General features: G+C 36.6%; 1 protein-coding gene and 1 long non-coding RNA gene across 7 annotated transcripts in view; both read left to right on the top strand.

Annotated features, from left to right (window-relative positions):
* The window catches only part of LOC134754980 (uncharacterized), a 543,731-nt gene that overhangs the window by 304,645 nt on the left and 221,743 nt on the right, over positions 1-17,343 (top strand). The gene's annotated exons all lie outside the window — the stretch shown is intronic.
* LOC134754824 (inter alpha-trypsin inhibitor, heavy chain 4-like) overlaps positions 1-17,343 on the top strand; it is a 169,037-nt gene that overhangs the window by 130,552 nt on the left and 21,142 nt on the right. For 2 of the 6 annotated variants that reach the window (XM_063691244.1, XM_063691245.1), the window contains exons 16-18: positions 7,643-7,663; positions 11,075-11,149; positions 14,594-14,701. In XM_063691244.1, the coding sequence (XP_063547314.1) occupies positions 7,643-7,663; positions 11,075-11,149; positions 14,594-14,701 (204 nt within the window). The remainder of the gene's footprint in view (positions 1-7,642; positions 7,664-11,074; positions 11,150-14,593; positions 14,702-17,343) is intronic. The other 4 variants (XM_063691247.1, XM_063691249.1, XM_063691246.1 and 1 more) reach the window with 3 other exon arrangements.

The following is a 17,343-nucleotide window of genomic DNA, read 5'->3' on the forward strand; positions in this document are numbered from 1 at the left end:
GGCATTATGAGCTGTCTCGCCACTTAGTTTTGCGATACAGTGTATTTATTTCATTCGGAGGCATAATTACATTGTCTTATCAATCTTACCGTAGTAGGTATGTAAATATAATTAAAAATAAACTGTAGGCTGCACTCCTCATACTGACCAACATTTGTGACGTTCCTAATCAAAAGGTACCACTTTGTCGATGACTCTGACAGGTTATTTGTATAAAGATATAATCAAATTTCGTCTTTATGGTAAACGACAAAGTGGTACCTACCTTTTGATTGAGAATGTTACATCAGCGACTTAAAAATTACTTTTTTTCGATTTTTAGTAAACTTTTTAAGTTTACTTTAAGGCGCAATATATTGTGATTTTTGTTATGTTTAAGCGTGGCAAGCAACATAAATTACAATGATGATGATGTACATTAAATACAAAACTTTATAATACCTACATATTTGAAAGTTATTGAAAAAAAGTGCCATCATTTGATGAGTAGAATATTATGTATTAATTATTTTGGTCGAGTTACAGGCCCCACCTGGTATAGTATGTTACAAAATTATGTCTTGCGATTATCGTTAGCCAAGCCCCCACAACATAACATGAATTGAACGCTTTCGTTTCAGGACGTCTCCAACGGATAACATTATTTTTATCAATATAAAAAAAATCTAAGTAAAGCCTGACCAGGAATATATGATCACGCGCCATGTTGCGGAATTTCACTGGAACTCATTTTTTCATACTATACTGAACTGTCACCCTATACATGAGAATGAACAGCGCCCTCTTGACAATGATCATATATTACTGGTCAGGCTTTAATACGTGTCATAATTTAGTAGATCCCCTTTGTAGATTCTAAGTTTCCGAGTTACAGCAGTTTAGTGAAAGCTCGCAAAATTTACCTAAATCCATTTTGGACAAAAACTGATACAACATTTAGTACTAATTTAAAACAGGAAACCTAGTGAAAATTTCAAGTGGAAACTCAAAATCCCATACAAAATGACACTTAACGCAAACGCATTCATCACCTATCAACAACCTCAGGTAAACGGTACACCTAGTATTGTTACTTCTCATTAAAGAACAGGAATTGCCCATTGTAATCATTTATATGTAACTTTTTTTGCGTTTTTTTTAATAAATTTAAATTAAGGGTTGAATAAAGAGGAAAGAATATTTGATTATTTTTGCGCTACGACGCACGGTTTAGGAGATACAGCCCTATAAAGATTTTTTTTTTGTTTTGTTTTGCGTTTTTTTTTTAAATATAAATTAATGGTTGTTACAAAAAGGGGACCGAAAAGTTGATTATTTTTGCACTACGACGCACGGTTTAGGAGATACAGCCCTATAAAGTTTTTTTTATTTTTTTCATTGTGTGTTTTGTATATTACTTTGGGGTTTCATAAAGGGGAACGAAAATTTTATTATTTTTGCGCTACGACGCATGGTTTAGGAGATCCAGCCCTATAAAAAAAATCTGTTTTTTTGTTTTTTTTTGCGTTTTTTTGCGTTTTTTTTTGTATAAATGAATGGTTACATAAAGGGGACCGAAAAGTTGATTATTTTTGCGCTACGACGCACGGTTTAGGAGATACAGCCCTATATAGATTTTTTTTTTCTTTTTTACGTTTTTAAATCTTAATTAAGGGCTTCTTAAGGGGAACGAAAATTTGATTATTTTTCGCTACCATGGACGGTTTAGGAGATACATCCCTAGTTTTTTTTTCTTTTTTTGTCATTGTGTTTTTTGTATATTACTTTGGGGTTTTATAAAAGGGAACGAAAATTTTATTATTTTTGCACTACGATGCACGGTTTAGGAGATACAGCCCTAAAATAATTTTTTTCCTCTTTTTTTTGCGTTTTTAAATCTTAATTAGGGGCTTCTTAAAGGGGAACGGATATTGATTATTTTTGCGCTACGATGCACGGTTTAGGAGATACAGCCCTATAAAGTTTTTTTGTTATTATTTTTTTCATTTTTTTTCTTATGTTTTTGTAAATTATTTTGGGGCTTCATAAAGGGGAACGAAAATTTTATTGTTTTTGCGCTACCACGCACGGTTTAGAAGATATAGCTCTATAAAGTTATTTTTCCTGGTTTTTTTTTTTGTTTTTTTAAGTATTAATTAGGGGTTTCTTAAAGGGGTTTCTTTGATTATTTTTGTGCTACGATGCACGGTGTAGGAGATACAGCCCTATAAAGTTTTTTCGTTATTTTTTTTCATTTTTTTCATTGTGTTTTTTGTATATTACTTTTTATTATTTTATTATTTTTCCGCTACGACGCATGGTTTAAGAGATACAGCCCTATATATATTTTTTTTTTAATGCGTTTTTTTAAATATAAATTATGGGTTGCATAAAGGGGAACGAAAATTTTATTATTTTTGCGCTACCACGCACGGTTTAGGAGATATTATATCTATATACATATATATAATAATATATCTGTATAATAATATATATAGCTATAATAGCTCTATAAAGTTTTTTTTCCTGGTTTTTTTTTAAGTTTTAATTAAGGGTTTCTTAAAGGGGAACGAAAATTTGATTATTTTTGTGCTACCACGCACGGTTTAGGAGATATAGCTCTATAAAGATTTTTTCCTGGTTTTTTGTTTTTTTTTTTAAGTATTAATTAAGGGTTTCTTAAAGGGGAATGAAAAAATGATTATTTTTGCGCTACGATGCACGGTTTAGGAGATGCAACCCTATAAAGATTTTTTTGTTTTTTTTTTGTTTGTGTTTTTTGTATATTACTTTGGGGTTCCATAAAGGGGAATAAAAATTTCATTATTTTTGCGCTACGACGACGGTTTAGGAGATACAGCCCTATAAAGTTTTTTTTGTTTTTTTTTTATTGCGTTTTTTTTTAAATATAAATTAATGGTTACATAAACGGGACCGAAACGTTTGTTTATTTTTGCGCTACGACGCACGGTTTAGGAGATACAGCCCTATAAAGATTTTTTCCTCTTTTTCTTTTTTGCGTTTTTAAATCTTAATTAGGGGCTTCTTAAAGGGGAGCGGAAATGTGATTATTTTTGCGCTACGATGCACGATTTAGGAGATACAGCCCTATAAAGATTTTTTTCTTTTTTTTTCATTGTATTTTTCATGTATTACTTTAGGGTTACATAAAGGGGAACGAAAATTTTATTATTTTTGCGCTACGACGCATGGTTTAGGAGATACAGCCCTATATTTTTTGCTCTCTATGTGCTCGAAAAGTGCGTTTCCTACGGAGCCATATCGTGCGGAAAGTACTACTTTTCCGCACTAGTGCTTTTTGTTTTCATTTTTTTTTACAGTACATATGGTGCTACTTTCTCGCACTAGTGCGGAAAAGAGCACTTTTCGTGCATATGTCGAAAGTTTAAAGGGCCATATGTACTGTAAAACGTACGATACACGTGCGAATAGGTAATTCGCAACTCGTGTCGATTTAAAACACTCCTTTTAATAATTAAACTTATTTGCCATGATATGTTTTTTTATTTACTCGCACAATGCATAGTAAAACATTGTATGATACACGTGCGTAAAGATGATTTCCGCACTTGTTGCATAAATAGCTATTTTTTTATCAAAGTAGAATTTTATCAAAGAATGAAAGAAAGTCACGGTATTAATAACCAAATTTTACTTTAGTGGTACCTTTTCCCTATCACTGTCACAAATGTATGTGGCGTTCAAGTAAACGCGATATTTTTAAGCTTTCCCTACGCAATGTTGCCAGCTCGCTCGCAAATCAAACATGTACTTACAGTTCTTTTGCATAATGGTGACATTGTACAATATCTATAAGTTTTAAATAGGTAAAAGATAATTCGACGCATTCTTTGCTTGCTTGTAGTAGTATAACTTCTTTGAATAAGTTGCGTTAATTTGGCGCACAGGCGAAGTAAACATGCGTTGCGTACGGCAAGGTCACGCCGCGGCCCCACCCTGCACGGCCTCCGTTGCCCATTCAGACCGCCCGCTAGCTTCGTTTGAACGCAAATAATATTTTTGTAATATTTGTTTATGCAGTGGATGCAAGTGACACAAATTCATATATCTTATTTATCCCGCATTTCAAATTAATAAGATGTAAACTCTAATATCTTTAATATTCTTTTGTAACGGTGACAGCCTGTTACAACAAAATCATCAAATATCTTATGAAGCTATGCCTTAATAAGACCCAAAATCATTTAATGGACCTATTTAAACGATTAAATTCAACCTAAGTAATTTTTTTTAACTCTAAATTTTTTTTGTGTTATTTAGAATATTATGACATAGTATCAGATTGCATTGGACGTAATTGACACAAACTATGTTTTCACACTAAAAACACTATCCTAAATGCAACACAGTTACATTTTTTCTCTCGAATATTTTTTTCTCCAAAATAATTCAAAATAAAAAATAATTACCACAAATTAACAAATTACTAGTAAAGCAAATTATATATATGACACAAAACAAAATGTAAGATTTACATCATAACAAAGTATTCATAAGCGAAAACAGAATTGACTTTAATATTTTTATAATAATATAATCGTAAATAATCATTTCCGAAACTAGCGACTGAAATAGTTAATGTTTTCATTTTCTCTTTTTAAACCTAAAATAAATGAGTTTTCTTGGGAGTATTTTTCAACATTTGCAGTGAGAAGTGTCGTTTCGGTTGTCAATTTTGCAGTAAACAAGAATCATTTGGTACATGAATGATTACAATTCAATTCACCATATCTTGTACGAGGGGCTGAAATGATTGAAAATCAAAGATTCATTTAAAAAATTTGATAAAATACCTTCCGAGTTTTCTTAATTTTTTCGGTGAAAACAGGGTCGCATTATATTTTTTTATCGCAAATTGTACTTATATCTTGCCCTCAAAATAATATTATAGCAAACTTTATGTAAACCCATAAAAAAAAACATACCTATAGGACCTATTTTGCCGTAAATTTAAATATTTTTAAAAGACGTATGCACCGACACCCTGCGCGGCCAGTCTCCGCCGAGCGCGCTTAGGGGACGGACCCGTGCTCGATCGTCAGGTGTTCGTTGCGCTCGTAACCAGCGAGCCAGTTCCGAGAAGTGGTGTATACTGCGATTAGAAAATCTTGATCCTTAGGTGATCATAGGTACATTTTATACCACAAATATTAAATTTTTTCGCTTAGGTGATTCGGGTCTGTTCAGGGTGCCTAGCCAACCGTTTAGGTACCTATAGTTTACATTAAAACCAAATCTGTAGCTGGCCTCTGTAGAAAAGGTGCCAACCGTTTAGGTACCTATAGTCTACATTAAAACCAAATCTGTAGCTTGACGGGTCTAAAGCACTCAAAGCTCTTTATACAAGGGGTAGACTCTGGTTGGAGCAAAAAGCTTTGGAAACTTAGCAAACGGCAACTCCAAATAATAACGGGGGTGTTTACTGGCCATTACGGGGTCAAGGGAATCCTGGCCAAGATGGGGCACGCTGACAACACCGATTGTCGTATGTGTGGCGAAGAGGAAGAGACAATAGAACACCTTATCTGTGAATGTCACGCCCTCGCCAGACAAAGAATGAAGGACTTTGGAACAGGCTACCTGGTACCAAAGGAATTCAAAAAGCTACCCATAAGGTCCATCATCCGGCATATGGAGATGGTGGGGAAGGCTCTTGAGTAGCGGACGGATCTTTCCTAGGGGGTAACTGCACAAAAGATCCCTATGGGTCGAAGTGTATCCGTAAGGGCCCCCGAAACTATAAGATAAGATAAGATAAATCTGTAGCTGGCCTCTGAATGGGTAGTCGAAACGCGTTCCGTATGTGTTTCGCTTTGCAGATGACCAGGGTGCCTAGCCAAGATGCTAACCGTTTACGCTCCGTAGCGAACAAAACACAACCGTCTCTGTCGCACTAATATGGAAGAGTGATAGAGAGAGATTACCCTATCGTTCGCTACGGAACCAATGGTTGGCATCTTGGCATCTGGCTTTCAGTGGCCAGCTACGCCAGCTACGGATTTGGTTTTAAGTGGTTTTAACGTAAACTGTAGGTACTAAACCTGAGTGCCTAGCCAAGATGCCAGTCGTTCGTTCCGAAGCGAACAATAGCGTAATCTCTCTCTATCACCCTTCCATATTAGTGCGACAGAGACAGTTACGTTTCGTTTGCTACGGAGCGTAAACGGTTGGCATCTTGGCTAGGCACCCTGGTTATTTGGAAAGCGAAAGACACACGGAACGCGTTTCTATTACCCATTTCAGAGTCCAGCTACAGATTTGGTTTTAATGTAAACTAAACGGTTGGCATCTTGGCTAGGCACCCTGGTCATCTCTGGGTACATACAAGTATGTATATTTTCTTAACATAATAAACTGAATTCACTACTACCATGCATATATAATGAAATAAAGGAGTGGCTATAACAATAAAAATAATGTTACTTGCTATTGAAATCGACAACGATCAAGATTATTCTTCTCTGCGTTCAAAACGCGTTATAGTTGCCGGCGCTCGCGTACCGCGCGTCAACGCCATCTATTGAGTGTTAAATCGATGAACGCTCCAGGGAATAAGAGATTTACTTACTGCGTTCTAAGTTTTTACACATAAAGATAAGAGTTTTGATGTAAAGATAATCCATATCTAACAAAGAGTAGCAGACAGTAACAGAGTAGTTATCTGGAGCATCCCTTTATAAAAGATTATGTTCACTGGTGAGACCTGCCCATATATTATGATCTTTATCTTAATCAATGTGAGACATCATAATTACAATATGTAAAGAAAATATGTAATAATGTACCTATATTGCGGTATATAAATTTAAAGCCTCCATAAAAGAAAGAAGACATGAGTATTGTTACTATTTATCTACCCTTTATTTTCTTGTTGCTTGTCTAAGACACATCAGACAAGGTTTTAAGAGATTATGATGCTATAGTTTACTCTAGACCAACTCCACTACACCGGGGCTAGTACCCTATTCTTTTACGACTGACGTTGAAAAGAAAGCCATTGAATGTCACCGATGTAATTAAAAAAAACCGGCCAAGAGTGAGTCGGACTCGCGCACTAAGGGTTCCGTACCATTACGCAAAAAAACGGGGAAAAATCACGTTTGGCCCCCGGAGCCCCACTTAAATATTTATTTTATTGTGTTTTTAGTATTTGTTGTTATAGCGGCAACAGAAATACATCATCTGTAAAAACTTCAACTGTCTAGCTACCACGGTTCTTGAGATACAGCCTGGTGACAGACGGACAGACAGACATGCGGTCAAACGGACGGACAGCGGAGTCCCGTTTTTACCCTTTAGGTACGGAACCCTAAAAAGGAAGACTTTTCGCAATTATAAACAGTATTACGAGTACTTACCACAAAAATTCCAAATAATATTTTATACAATCGTGATATAATAGAGAGCTTTTCAGTCGAGTACCGTGTTTAAGCATATTCTCTTTGCTAGAATGCAAGTAACGAAAGATCAATTTGGGATGCGCCGTATGTTCACTTTTTATATCCGACCGGCGAAGGGCTACTGATACTCGAATAACTTCTACTCATGCTCGAACTCTACAACATTTTACAAATAATTGTAACAAAATACACATGGATTATAATGTTTGTTGTTGTTCCAGATCGGCCGAATTACGGTGGGCGTGAGTATAGTATAAGTGATAGTACATAGTTACTAGTGATGTGTTGCGTGCGTGCGTGTGTGGTGTCGGGTGGTGGACGGTGTAGACCGCGGGCCAGGAACAGGTTTCCATGACCAATCGCCTCCCGGGCGAAAACTCGTATAGTGGTTAACGGCTATGTATGATGAACCCTCGTGAACGTGAGCTGCCGCTCCGTAGGTGGGTTGAGGAATGGCAGCAAATAAAGTCTATAAAAAAAAATTGTCATCGCCTCCCGCTTGATACTTTGTCAGATGATAGTTTAGATGCTATTGTTAATAAACAAAATCGTCAGCCGATTGTATCGCTGTGGAAAGACCGTCAGCTGGTCACATGAACATGTAAAAAAGAAAATTCTTTTCAGTCATCGGCGTCATCGCCTCCCGTTTGATACTTAGTCAGATGGTAGTTTAGATGCTATCTATACATATAATAAAGCGGAAGAGGGTCGAAGTCTATACATGGAAGACATTCAAAAAAAATTGGCTGGGGATACTTTTAGAATCGATTACAGAACACGTTCCAACAGTTTTTAGAAGTTTTGTCTGTTTGTCTGTTTAACTGTTTGTCTGTTTTTTTGACCGCGCATCAATTGAAAACGGCTGAACGGATTTTGATGCAAACTTTACTAATCTGTTGAAAAAATCCACGGCCAGGTTATAGGCTATAAAAATTTGAGAAACTTCACCCCTAACTTAAAAAGAGAATGAAAGTTTGTATGGGGTTCAAGATTTACTTTAAGCTAGCAATTTGAAACTTCGCAAACTTTTTTTAATAATTCATCCCCTGAGGAGGTGAAAAAGAGGTTGAAAGTTTGTATGGAGATCAATTCGAGTGCGTTACTTGAAACTTTGTATGTGGGCATATTATTATAATACAGGAAAAGTGATTTCAGCGTTTTCAAGAATTCGTCCCCTAACGGGGTTAAAAGGGAGTTAAAAGTTTGAATCCATTACAAATGCTTTGAAACTTCTTAGAAAGGTATAATAGACGATTACAAAAAAGTAATTTCGACGTTTTTGGAAATTTTCCCCTCAGGGGGTTGAAAATGGGATAAAAGTTTGTCTTGGGGTGCAAATTTTATTTTAACTTGACACTGCAAAGAGGTATTATATTCAAAAGCAAGATTTTTTTTTAGCATTTTTAAAAATTCATCCCCCAAGGTGGTGAAAAAGGGGTTAAAATTTTATCTTGATAACTATATAATTTAAGCTGCTAGGCCAAGTTCCGTATTCATTTATGATATCAAAAAGTGCCGAATTCATTTATGATATCAAAATGACACCATTCCGGAGTGAAAACACAAAAAATATGAAGAAAAAAAACTTTTTTAAATTCCTCTTCACGCTTAAACCGCTGAACCAATTCAGTTTAAATTTGGTATAGAGATAGTTTGAGTCCCGTAAAAGAACATAGGGTAGTTTTTATCCCAAAAAATTACCTTAAAACTGAAAAGGAAGGTGTAATATTGTAGGGGGAATCAATAACCGCCTGAACTGATTTACAAGAAATCTACGTATACGTCTTTTGATTTCGTTGAAAATGATACTAAACAACTTAGAACCTAATTTTAAACATCCCCACCCCCCTACATCAAAAATCTGGGTAGCTCCACTTCTTAAATATATCTTAGGAACACCAGGATTAATTCTCCCAAAGGAAATCTTTTATTCAGAGAACGCCGTAATCGACATTTTTATCGCTTGAGCACACTTGACTAATTGAGTTAGGTTGCACCTGAATCTTATAGCGCTACTTAGGAAGGAGGTGCAAGCTTTTTCTTCAAATATGTCCTACGGCTATCGAGTACCCTGCCAAACTAACAGATGGCGCTGAAATTAAAACGTTGTGACATGATAAGCCACTGAGGAAGGATTTTGCCAAATTAACTCTAAGTTTAGAAGAGGGGGTACGGATATCAACAAATTTAATTTTTGAATTGAACAATAAATTAATTTCCACACATTGCACAGTGCCATCTTTTTGGGAACAGAGTAAACATTAAGTGTTCAAGTATTCATAGTTACGTAGTGGTAAAATCAACACGCATATCAACACGCGTTTAATTGCATATTATTTAAAATTATTAATTTTCTCCATCATGAATTATACCTAATCGTAATTATATCGCATCCATATTCATACGTATCGCCTCCTTTAAGCACTTAAGACGAAAGTGGAGGACCCGCGCGAAATCGCCTTTTCGTACAACTGTAGTCCTCATTTTCCTCTCTTGATATTAACATTATTCAAAATATTTTGACACAATTAGTTGTGTATCAACCACAGCTATGTACCGTGTACGTTTGTGTTTTTGGAATTTTTAATTACTTATTATAAAAGTTAAAAGCATTAAAAAAATTGCATGAAATCTGTTTTTCGCTCCTAATTTTTACAATAATCAAAAAATGTTAAAAAGTCAAACGTAGAAAACGTAGCGTTTAGCTATGGTAAATATACATCAAATTATGCACCTAAAATATTTTCATAATGATAGAGGAAAATGGAGACTGAGTTTGTATGGAGAAGCGGCCGTACCCTTTCCTCTTAATAATGGCCACGAAGGCGGGTACATTGAAAAAAATGTTTCTATGTCGTTTGCGGACTAAATGTCAAAAGATTTGGGACTTATACGCGTTACCATGCTTTTCCGAAATAAATCGAATCTTTCGCGAAAGTCTCGCAACGCATTGAGGCTACAAGGGGCACGGTCTCAGGAGTCTGAGAAAGACCACGGTGAGAGACTCAGTGGCGCTCTAGCCAGGCAGGTCGCTTCGCTTTCGGATGAAACGGCAACCCAGCGCGCGTGGCGCCGGAGAAGCCGTGTTCATCCCGCGCATCCCCCTCATTTTGGACCGATTTGGATAATATTTGCCATGGACATGATTTGGATAGGTACAGTCAAGGACGTAAAAATACAAAAATGGTACTGTATCGTTCGATATACACGATGTCGTTTAAATCACGTCAAGGGTGTAGTTTTATTTAGTGGTACCTAATTGTAAAATATTTTATCTGGACGACTACAGTCCTCTAGCGTATCAATCTGTCAACTTGACTTCAAGTTCCGCCTCCAGGGGAGAGGGAGATAAATTAGGGGTGAATTAGCCGCTTACTGACACACCAAATTCCACGCAGGCGAAGCCGCGGGCACAGCTAGTTGTTAATAAAACAAAACGTCAGCCGGTTGTATCGCGGTGGAAAGACCGTGTTACGCGTTCCGGTGGCTGCCATTCCTCAACCCACCAACGGAGCGGCAGCTGACGTTCACGAGGGTTCATCATACATAGCCGTTAACCGCTATACGAGTTTTCGCCCGGGAGGCGATGACTGACGAAATTTGCGCCTGGCTCGCGGTACAGTGGTTGTGACGTGGGGTGGGGCTTGTTTCAGCGGTGGCCGCGCACAGCTTCGCGAGCTACCCCTCCTCGCTGCTGGTGGGGCATGCGAGGCCGGCTCTCCACAGCCGTAAGTATCAGTCAGTACCCTAACATCGCTTGTAGACATCGATCCGCTTCTTGTAAACATTATAATTATTTATTTGCCAGTGGCATCTTGATCATAAACTAGGTATACTGGAGGCCTTTTTGTTAAAATAACGAGCTGTATAAAACAAAAGTGGAACATTCGTTGCTATTTTATTATAAAATCATCGTATACAAGATTCTTATTCTTACTGTTCTGTACCATTACTGAAATAGGCCTTGGGTGTATGGTGTATCATCAGCACAGACTATACATTGAACTAGATTTAGCAAGCACCTCAAACTAATTACTACAAATTATGAATGACGTCATTACCAGGGCTGTTGATGAATGAAATACTACATTTTAGATTACACATCGCTCATTGCACTTAAAACGCATTCAACAATAACGCGTCCAGGCGGTGCTTATTAGTGCATTGTATACACAAAAAAATGGCTTTCCGAAGTACGAGCATTTGCTGCGTCTAGTTAAATATATGGTCTGTGATCATTGGGTTGTATCGGCGTTTGTTTTGCGTAATCATTGAAATAACGACTAGTCTATGCCATTCGGATCTTGAACGAATTATCGCTCAACTATGGGGTTGTCAACTGTCAAAGGTTTGCATAGATGGCGCCATCATAGCTTGCCCCTGCCTCTATGAGATTTGACTTAAAGAGGCATCCAGGGCATTAAAAAACAAAAATTTGACACAACTCTAGGGATTGACATGGCAAGCTATGCTGGCGCCATCTGCTAAATATTTCGACCGGCCAACCCCATTCAAACTGTTCAAAATCTTGTAACTGTTTTTATTTACATTTTTTAAATATTCGAATGGAATAGATATACCTATATAAATATCGTATTGTTTACATGATTCATTATAACTAACTTGTTACACATTACATTTCGTGCATGCAATATAGCTGGGGTGGCGGCGATGCTAAATGTGTAGTTACTCGAGCGTCATAGAGACCTTATTGGAATCGAAAGATTAGATTAGATGATAGGAAGGAAAAAAGGTTATATAATATTTACTTTTTTAGCGAGCAGAAAAGCATCTACAGATTTTTAAAACAGTGAAAAAAAAAACTCTATGTGGAGTTACTCGAGCGCGTCAGATATTGGTAGTGTCAGTCGCGCAACATGTTTCTGATAACAAGGGTATTTTAATCTGCCGATTTACATGGTCCGGGTGGTTATACGGAAGGGTAAAAAATTGGGAAAAAAAATAATTTACTCGAGCGCGTCACATATTCAAAGGGGTTGTTAAATGGACCCTACAAAAGAGTTTATTTCAATAATCTGACGATTTCAGCGATCCGTAAGTAAATGGCAGAGTCACAAAGTTGCGAAAAAATTCCGCCTTCTTGAAATACTCGAGCGTGGCAGTTTAATATACAGACTGGTTCAGATTGTCCCATGTCCCAGTTATGTGAAACCTTAATCTGACGATAATGTGGAGCAGTATCCTTATTCAGACGATTTACAAAAAAAATGTCCACAAGTTTAAAATTCCTGTCATTAATATATATTTTTTGTGCCTAAAAAACTGCGTCGAATGCCGCCAAGTAGACCAAAATCGACCAACGGGTTCAAGAGATATCACAGTTAGAAGATTTCTGAATAAATGTTGGTTAACATCGATTTTTTTAAGCTCGAGTTATTTCAAATTTAGCTACTTGGGCTCCCCTATTATTAACAATTGTTTAATTATTACGTTAAAAACGCATTATTAAAATAATGGCAATGGAGGGCTATGTGAAGACGGTGTGAGAGAGAAAGAAAGAAAAAAAAATTGCAACAACTAATAATACAAATAACAATTAAATTTTACACCCGTAAGTTATATTTAACCTAGATAATATCTATGTGACTTAAATTTACAAACAGGAGTCAATAGCGAAAAAGTTAAAGGGGAAAAAAAACGCGCACGGGGGGTTCCGTACATGAAACGTGAGTGAAAGGTAAATTGCGGTTTACGATTTATGACGTATTAAAAAAATTACTTACTAGATCTATGATGATGATGATCTTAGATGATGTACATGATAATGTACATCATATATATTTTTTTAGTTTTAGCATTCTCTTATTTTAGAAGTTACAGGGGACACACACACACACATTTTAGCATTTTGGAAGTGTCTCTCGCGCAAACTATTCAGTTTAGAAAAAAATGATATTAGAAACTTCAATATCATTTTTAAAGACCTATCCATAGATACCCCACACGTATGGGTTTGATGGAAAAAATTGAGTTTCAGTTCGAAGTATGGGGAACCCCCAAAATGTATTGGTTTTTTTTTCTATTTTTGTGTGAAAATTTTAATGCGGTTCACAGAATACATCTACTTACCAAGTTTCAAGTTCTTATAGTTTCGGAAAAAAGTGGTTGTGACATACGGACGGACAGACAGACAGACAGACATGACGAATCCATAAGGGTTCTGTTTTTTGCTATTTAGCTACGGAACCCTAAAAGGAGCTGGGCGCACTAAACTTCATAAACGATTTTTGACACTCCGGCTTGCGCAAATCGGCATTTTTTTTTATTTAGCTATTCTTGCATTATTCCCTTTTAAATAAAATAAAAATCGAACGCGCTCGAATAAGTCGTTGCAATTTTTTTTGTAACTTTGTGACCGCTCGCCACTCGCATACGGATCTCTAAAATCGTCAAATCATTGAAATGGGCACTATTTAACAAGTAATTAATCCACCATATCTTAATCTGACGCGCTCGAGTATTTCAAGGTGGCGATTTTTTTTTTACTATTCTGACGGGCTGTCCTGGACTCCAGGCTCGGTTTCAAGGACGCATACTTGGTGGTGGTACAGGATGCAAGGTAGCCCTTGGGTATTCCCCCTATCTTAATCTGACGCGCTCGAGTGACTCCAAAAATTCTCCAAAACATGTGTTGAAATACCTACATGTGTCAAATAACTGCAACACAAAACACAAAAACAATTTTAAAAGGTTCAAATAAAAACATTAACACGCTCAAGAGTTAAAGTATCATTAGTAAAATAATGTGAGCTGCTGCAGAGCTGCTTGTTAGCCACTAGAGAACGTCATGTAATTGCTTTCTTAGAATTAATTCCGTGTATACAATTATACATTATGCAAAGTAAATTAATTCTCCCAGTTTTCCCAACAAGAAGTATAAGCGCATTTCTACCAATAATTGGTATCGTTTGACCTAAAACAGCTTCAGAGAAATTTCGAGCCAACTTTGGTCAATGCGCCAGATTAATGGCGGGACACGATGGTAAAAGCGCTCGTCTCTTTATGTCCCTGAGCTTGGCCAGAGTTGGCCCAACGCGTACATCGGACTTGGTGAAGACATAGCCGGATAACTGTTCTACCAGCTGAGGTGTAATGTGTGTGAAGCGTGATGTGCCTAACCGTGCTTACTGGCCGCTTGTTTTGTTCTAAAGAGGCTTTCTTTGGCGCGCCTCTGCCTGTCGCGCACGACATCGTATCCGCCGACTATGACGTTGACGGCGCGGAGGACGACGGTCTCGGCGATGCCGACGAACATCGAGGTATGTTCGAAAGTGATCTCTAGTAATAAGGATATCTTTGTTGGACCAGGTAAAAAACTGTGATGCGGAAGTGGTACAAAATATGGACGGCGCCATACGTTTGTTTAGTGGCAACTGTATTGTCAAATATTAATATATGCTTGGCACCAACCAACCACTAACATAGTCATCTAGTTCAGCTGTCTAAATTGCGACATCAATATTTTGCACTACTTTACGCGCCTTGGTATTCTTTATGGATACATTGGTCCTTCTGTAAGTACCTACAATTGAATGAATGAATGAATGAATGAATTAAAAATATTTATTTCGATTACGAGATGAACTCATACTGATTTATTAGTAGACTTACGTTCCTAATGTTAGTACCTAAACCTAATTACAATTGAAAGTTGCCAAGGTCTTATCAGAAATTCAGAACCCATTTAGGTAAACAGTAGTATTAATAGAAATGAAAAGACTTTAGTGCAAATAACGTTGATGTCATTAACTTTGATTGCTAAAATTATCTATTTATTTTTTTAATTATCGGAATTCAACAAAAATATCGGTATTTATCTTTCGAGTAATAAATACGTACTACAACTATTGGAGAGCTCACTAATATATAGTTTACACGTCATGCACCTTTCTTATGGTGTCTACATGTATACGTACATTATTGACTTGTAAGAAAGCGCTATCTTGTGCTTATTTATTCTCTTTGAAACAAAACAACCCAGTACTTAAGATATACTCGTAGTTTGAGATGTCGTTAAACAAGTAAATAGCTACTCTACAAGTCTGCAGTAAATTTTAATGTAGGTATAATCGACAGCATGGTACGCAGCACGTGAATGAAACCCTTCATCCTTTTTGAAAGACATACTTCTTTCATTCGCATACACATTCATTTATTTTAATATTCTTTCCCATTCCCAAATGCCCTGACATACATATATTGAAACGGAAATAGTGTTAATTGTTACCTCGCTTTCCTATTAACTCAGTCCCTTGCTCTTCCAAGTTCAACCCTCACCAACTCTATAATGTTGTATGTTGTTAAATTAATCGGGCATTTTTCAATGTTTATTTTATCGTCATTGCGTATAAGTGAACATCGTACTTTACGTCAGTTTTAGAGCTACGTTTACGTATTATCTCTGTGTTAGAAAAAAAACTAGTTTCAAACCCTTTTCGACCCCTAAATCATCTTATATAATACACAGTTCCGTGGCATTATTTTATCTAATGACATTTACTCAGCGCATTTACTACTACTACCGTAAATGTGAATATACTTTATAGCACAATCGGATTAAGTCTAACCTCGAAATCCTTCTAAAGATATGAAATTTGGTATGTATGTTAATTAAAGGTCTCTTTTTCATGTCCACGCTATTTGACATTTGGGGACCTCGAGGAATCGCAGCCATCTTGGAAAATGTGTACCATCCTGGAGAAATATGCGTTTTACTCTAAATATACGTTCTCTATGAAAATATGGTGTAAGGCAACATTAAAGCTTATTAAATTCTACACAAAAAAGTCCTAGATATCCTTGCGGAAAAAATACATCTTGTTATAGAAAATAATAGCTGAATCCATATTTAGCGCTTATACCCTTTCAGGAGATATTCTCTTAATATGAAACTTGGAGGAATATGAATTCCACTTTTGTCTATACATTTGTACACGTTCTACCCCAATATCAACATTTTATGGAAATATTGTTTTCTTTGTTTTTTAGAAGTGAGTGTGAAAGGTGTACCACCAGTGCGTACTCTCACTTATCACTTGTTTGAAACAGTGGATTCGATTTTAAACCAATTTTTTGCACACTGACAAAACTTGATAATTAATCGAGATCGACTAACCTGTCTTCCCTTTCCTCTTTTCTTGTTTTCCTCGTCGTCACATGTAATGTACTGTATTTACCTCAGTATATCATGCGATGTAATGTATTTCCAACGATTCGCCAACACAAACATCACGCGGTACGTCCGGCTCTGCTCACGGTATAATATCGACTGAGCCTAACTGTCAGTGACGTCACCATGACGTAAGCGCTCGAAGCGTCAATACACTACACTTTCTATCCCCATCCTTATGTATTGGATGAATAATAGCTCGTTTGAGGGCATCAGGGAATATTCCTAGTGTGAAGCAGACTGAACTGAGATGCCCGATAATGGGACCAACTCTGTTTTTGCCAATTTTATAAATACACAAATACAAATAATTTATTGAAAAAAGTATTGTACAGAGGTTCATCTTAAAGACTAAGAGTTGTTAGTAGAGGAAAGTGGTTTACGAATGCCTGAACTAGGAGTTCCTGTGTTTCAGGCAGCGAAGGACAAAATTAATCAATTTTTAATTATTCACTTAATTATAAATTAATAGTAGTACTTACACAATAGAAGTCTTATCGCCTTAACAAAATGGGTCTTAAGTATTAAATTTCAAAGTACACAATCATGTTACGACTATTAGTAGGTTCTCTGTATCATCGTACGTCATATTTTGAAGGGCGCGTCGTAGAGTATTCTTACAACAAGCATAGCTAAGTGGGTATAGGTCTAGTTTTACATTTAACCTGTTGTACAAAAATGGGCCCAAGAAGACAAAAAATCTAGATGAAAATACGTGTTTCCTTTGAGCGG

The sequence above is a fragment of the Cydia strobilella genome, chromosome Z (genome assembly GCF_947568885.1).
Source record: "Cydia strobilella chromosome Z, ilCydStro3.1, whole genome shotgun sequence".
Classification (NCBI taxonomy): domain Eukaryota; kingdom Metazoa; phylum Arthropoda; class Insecta; order Lepidoptera; family Tortricidae; genus Cydia; species Cydia strobilella.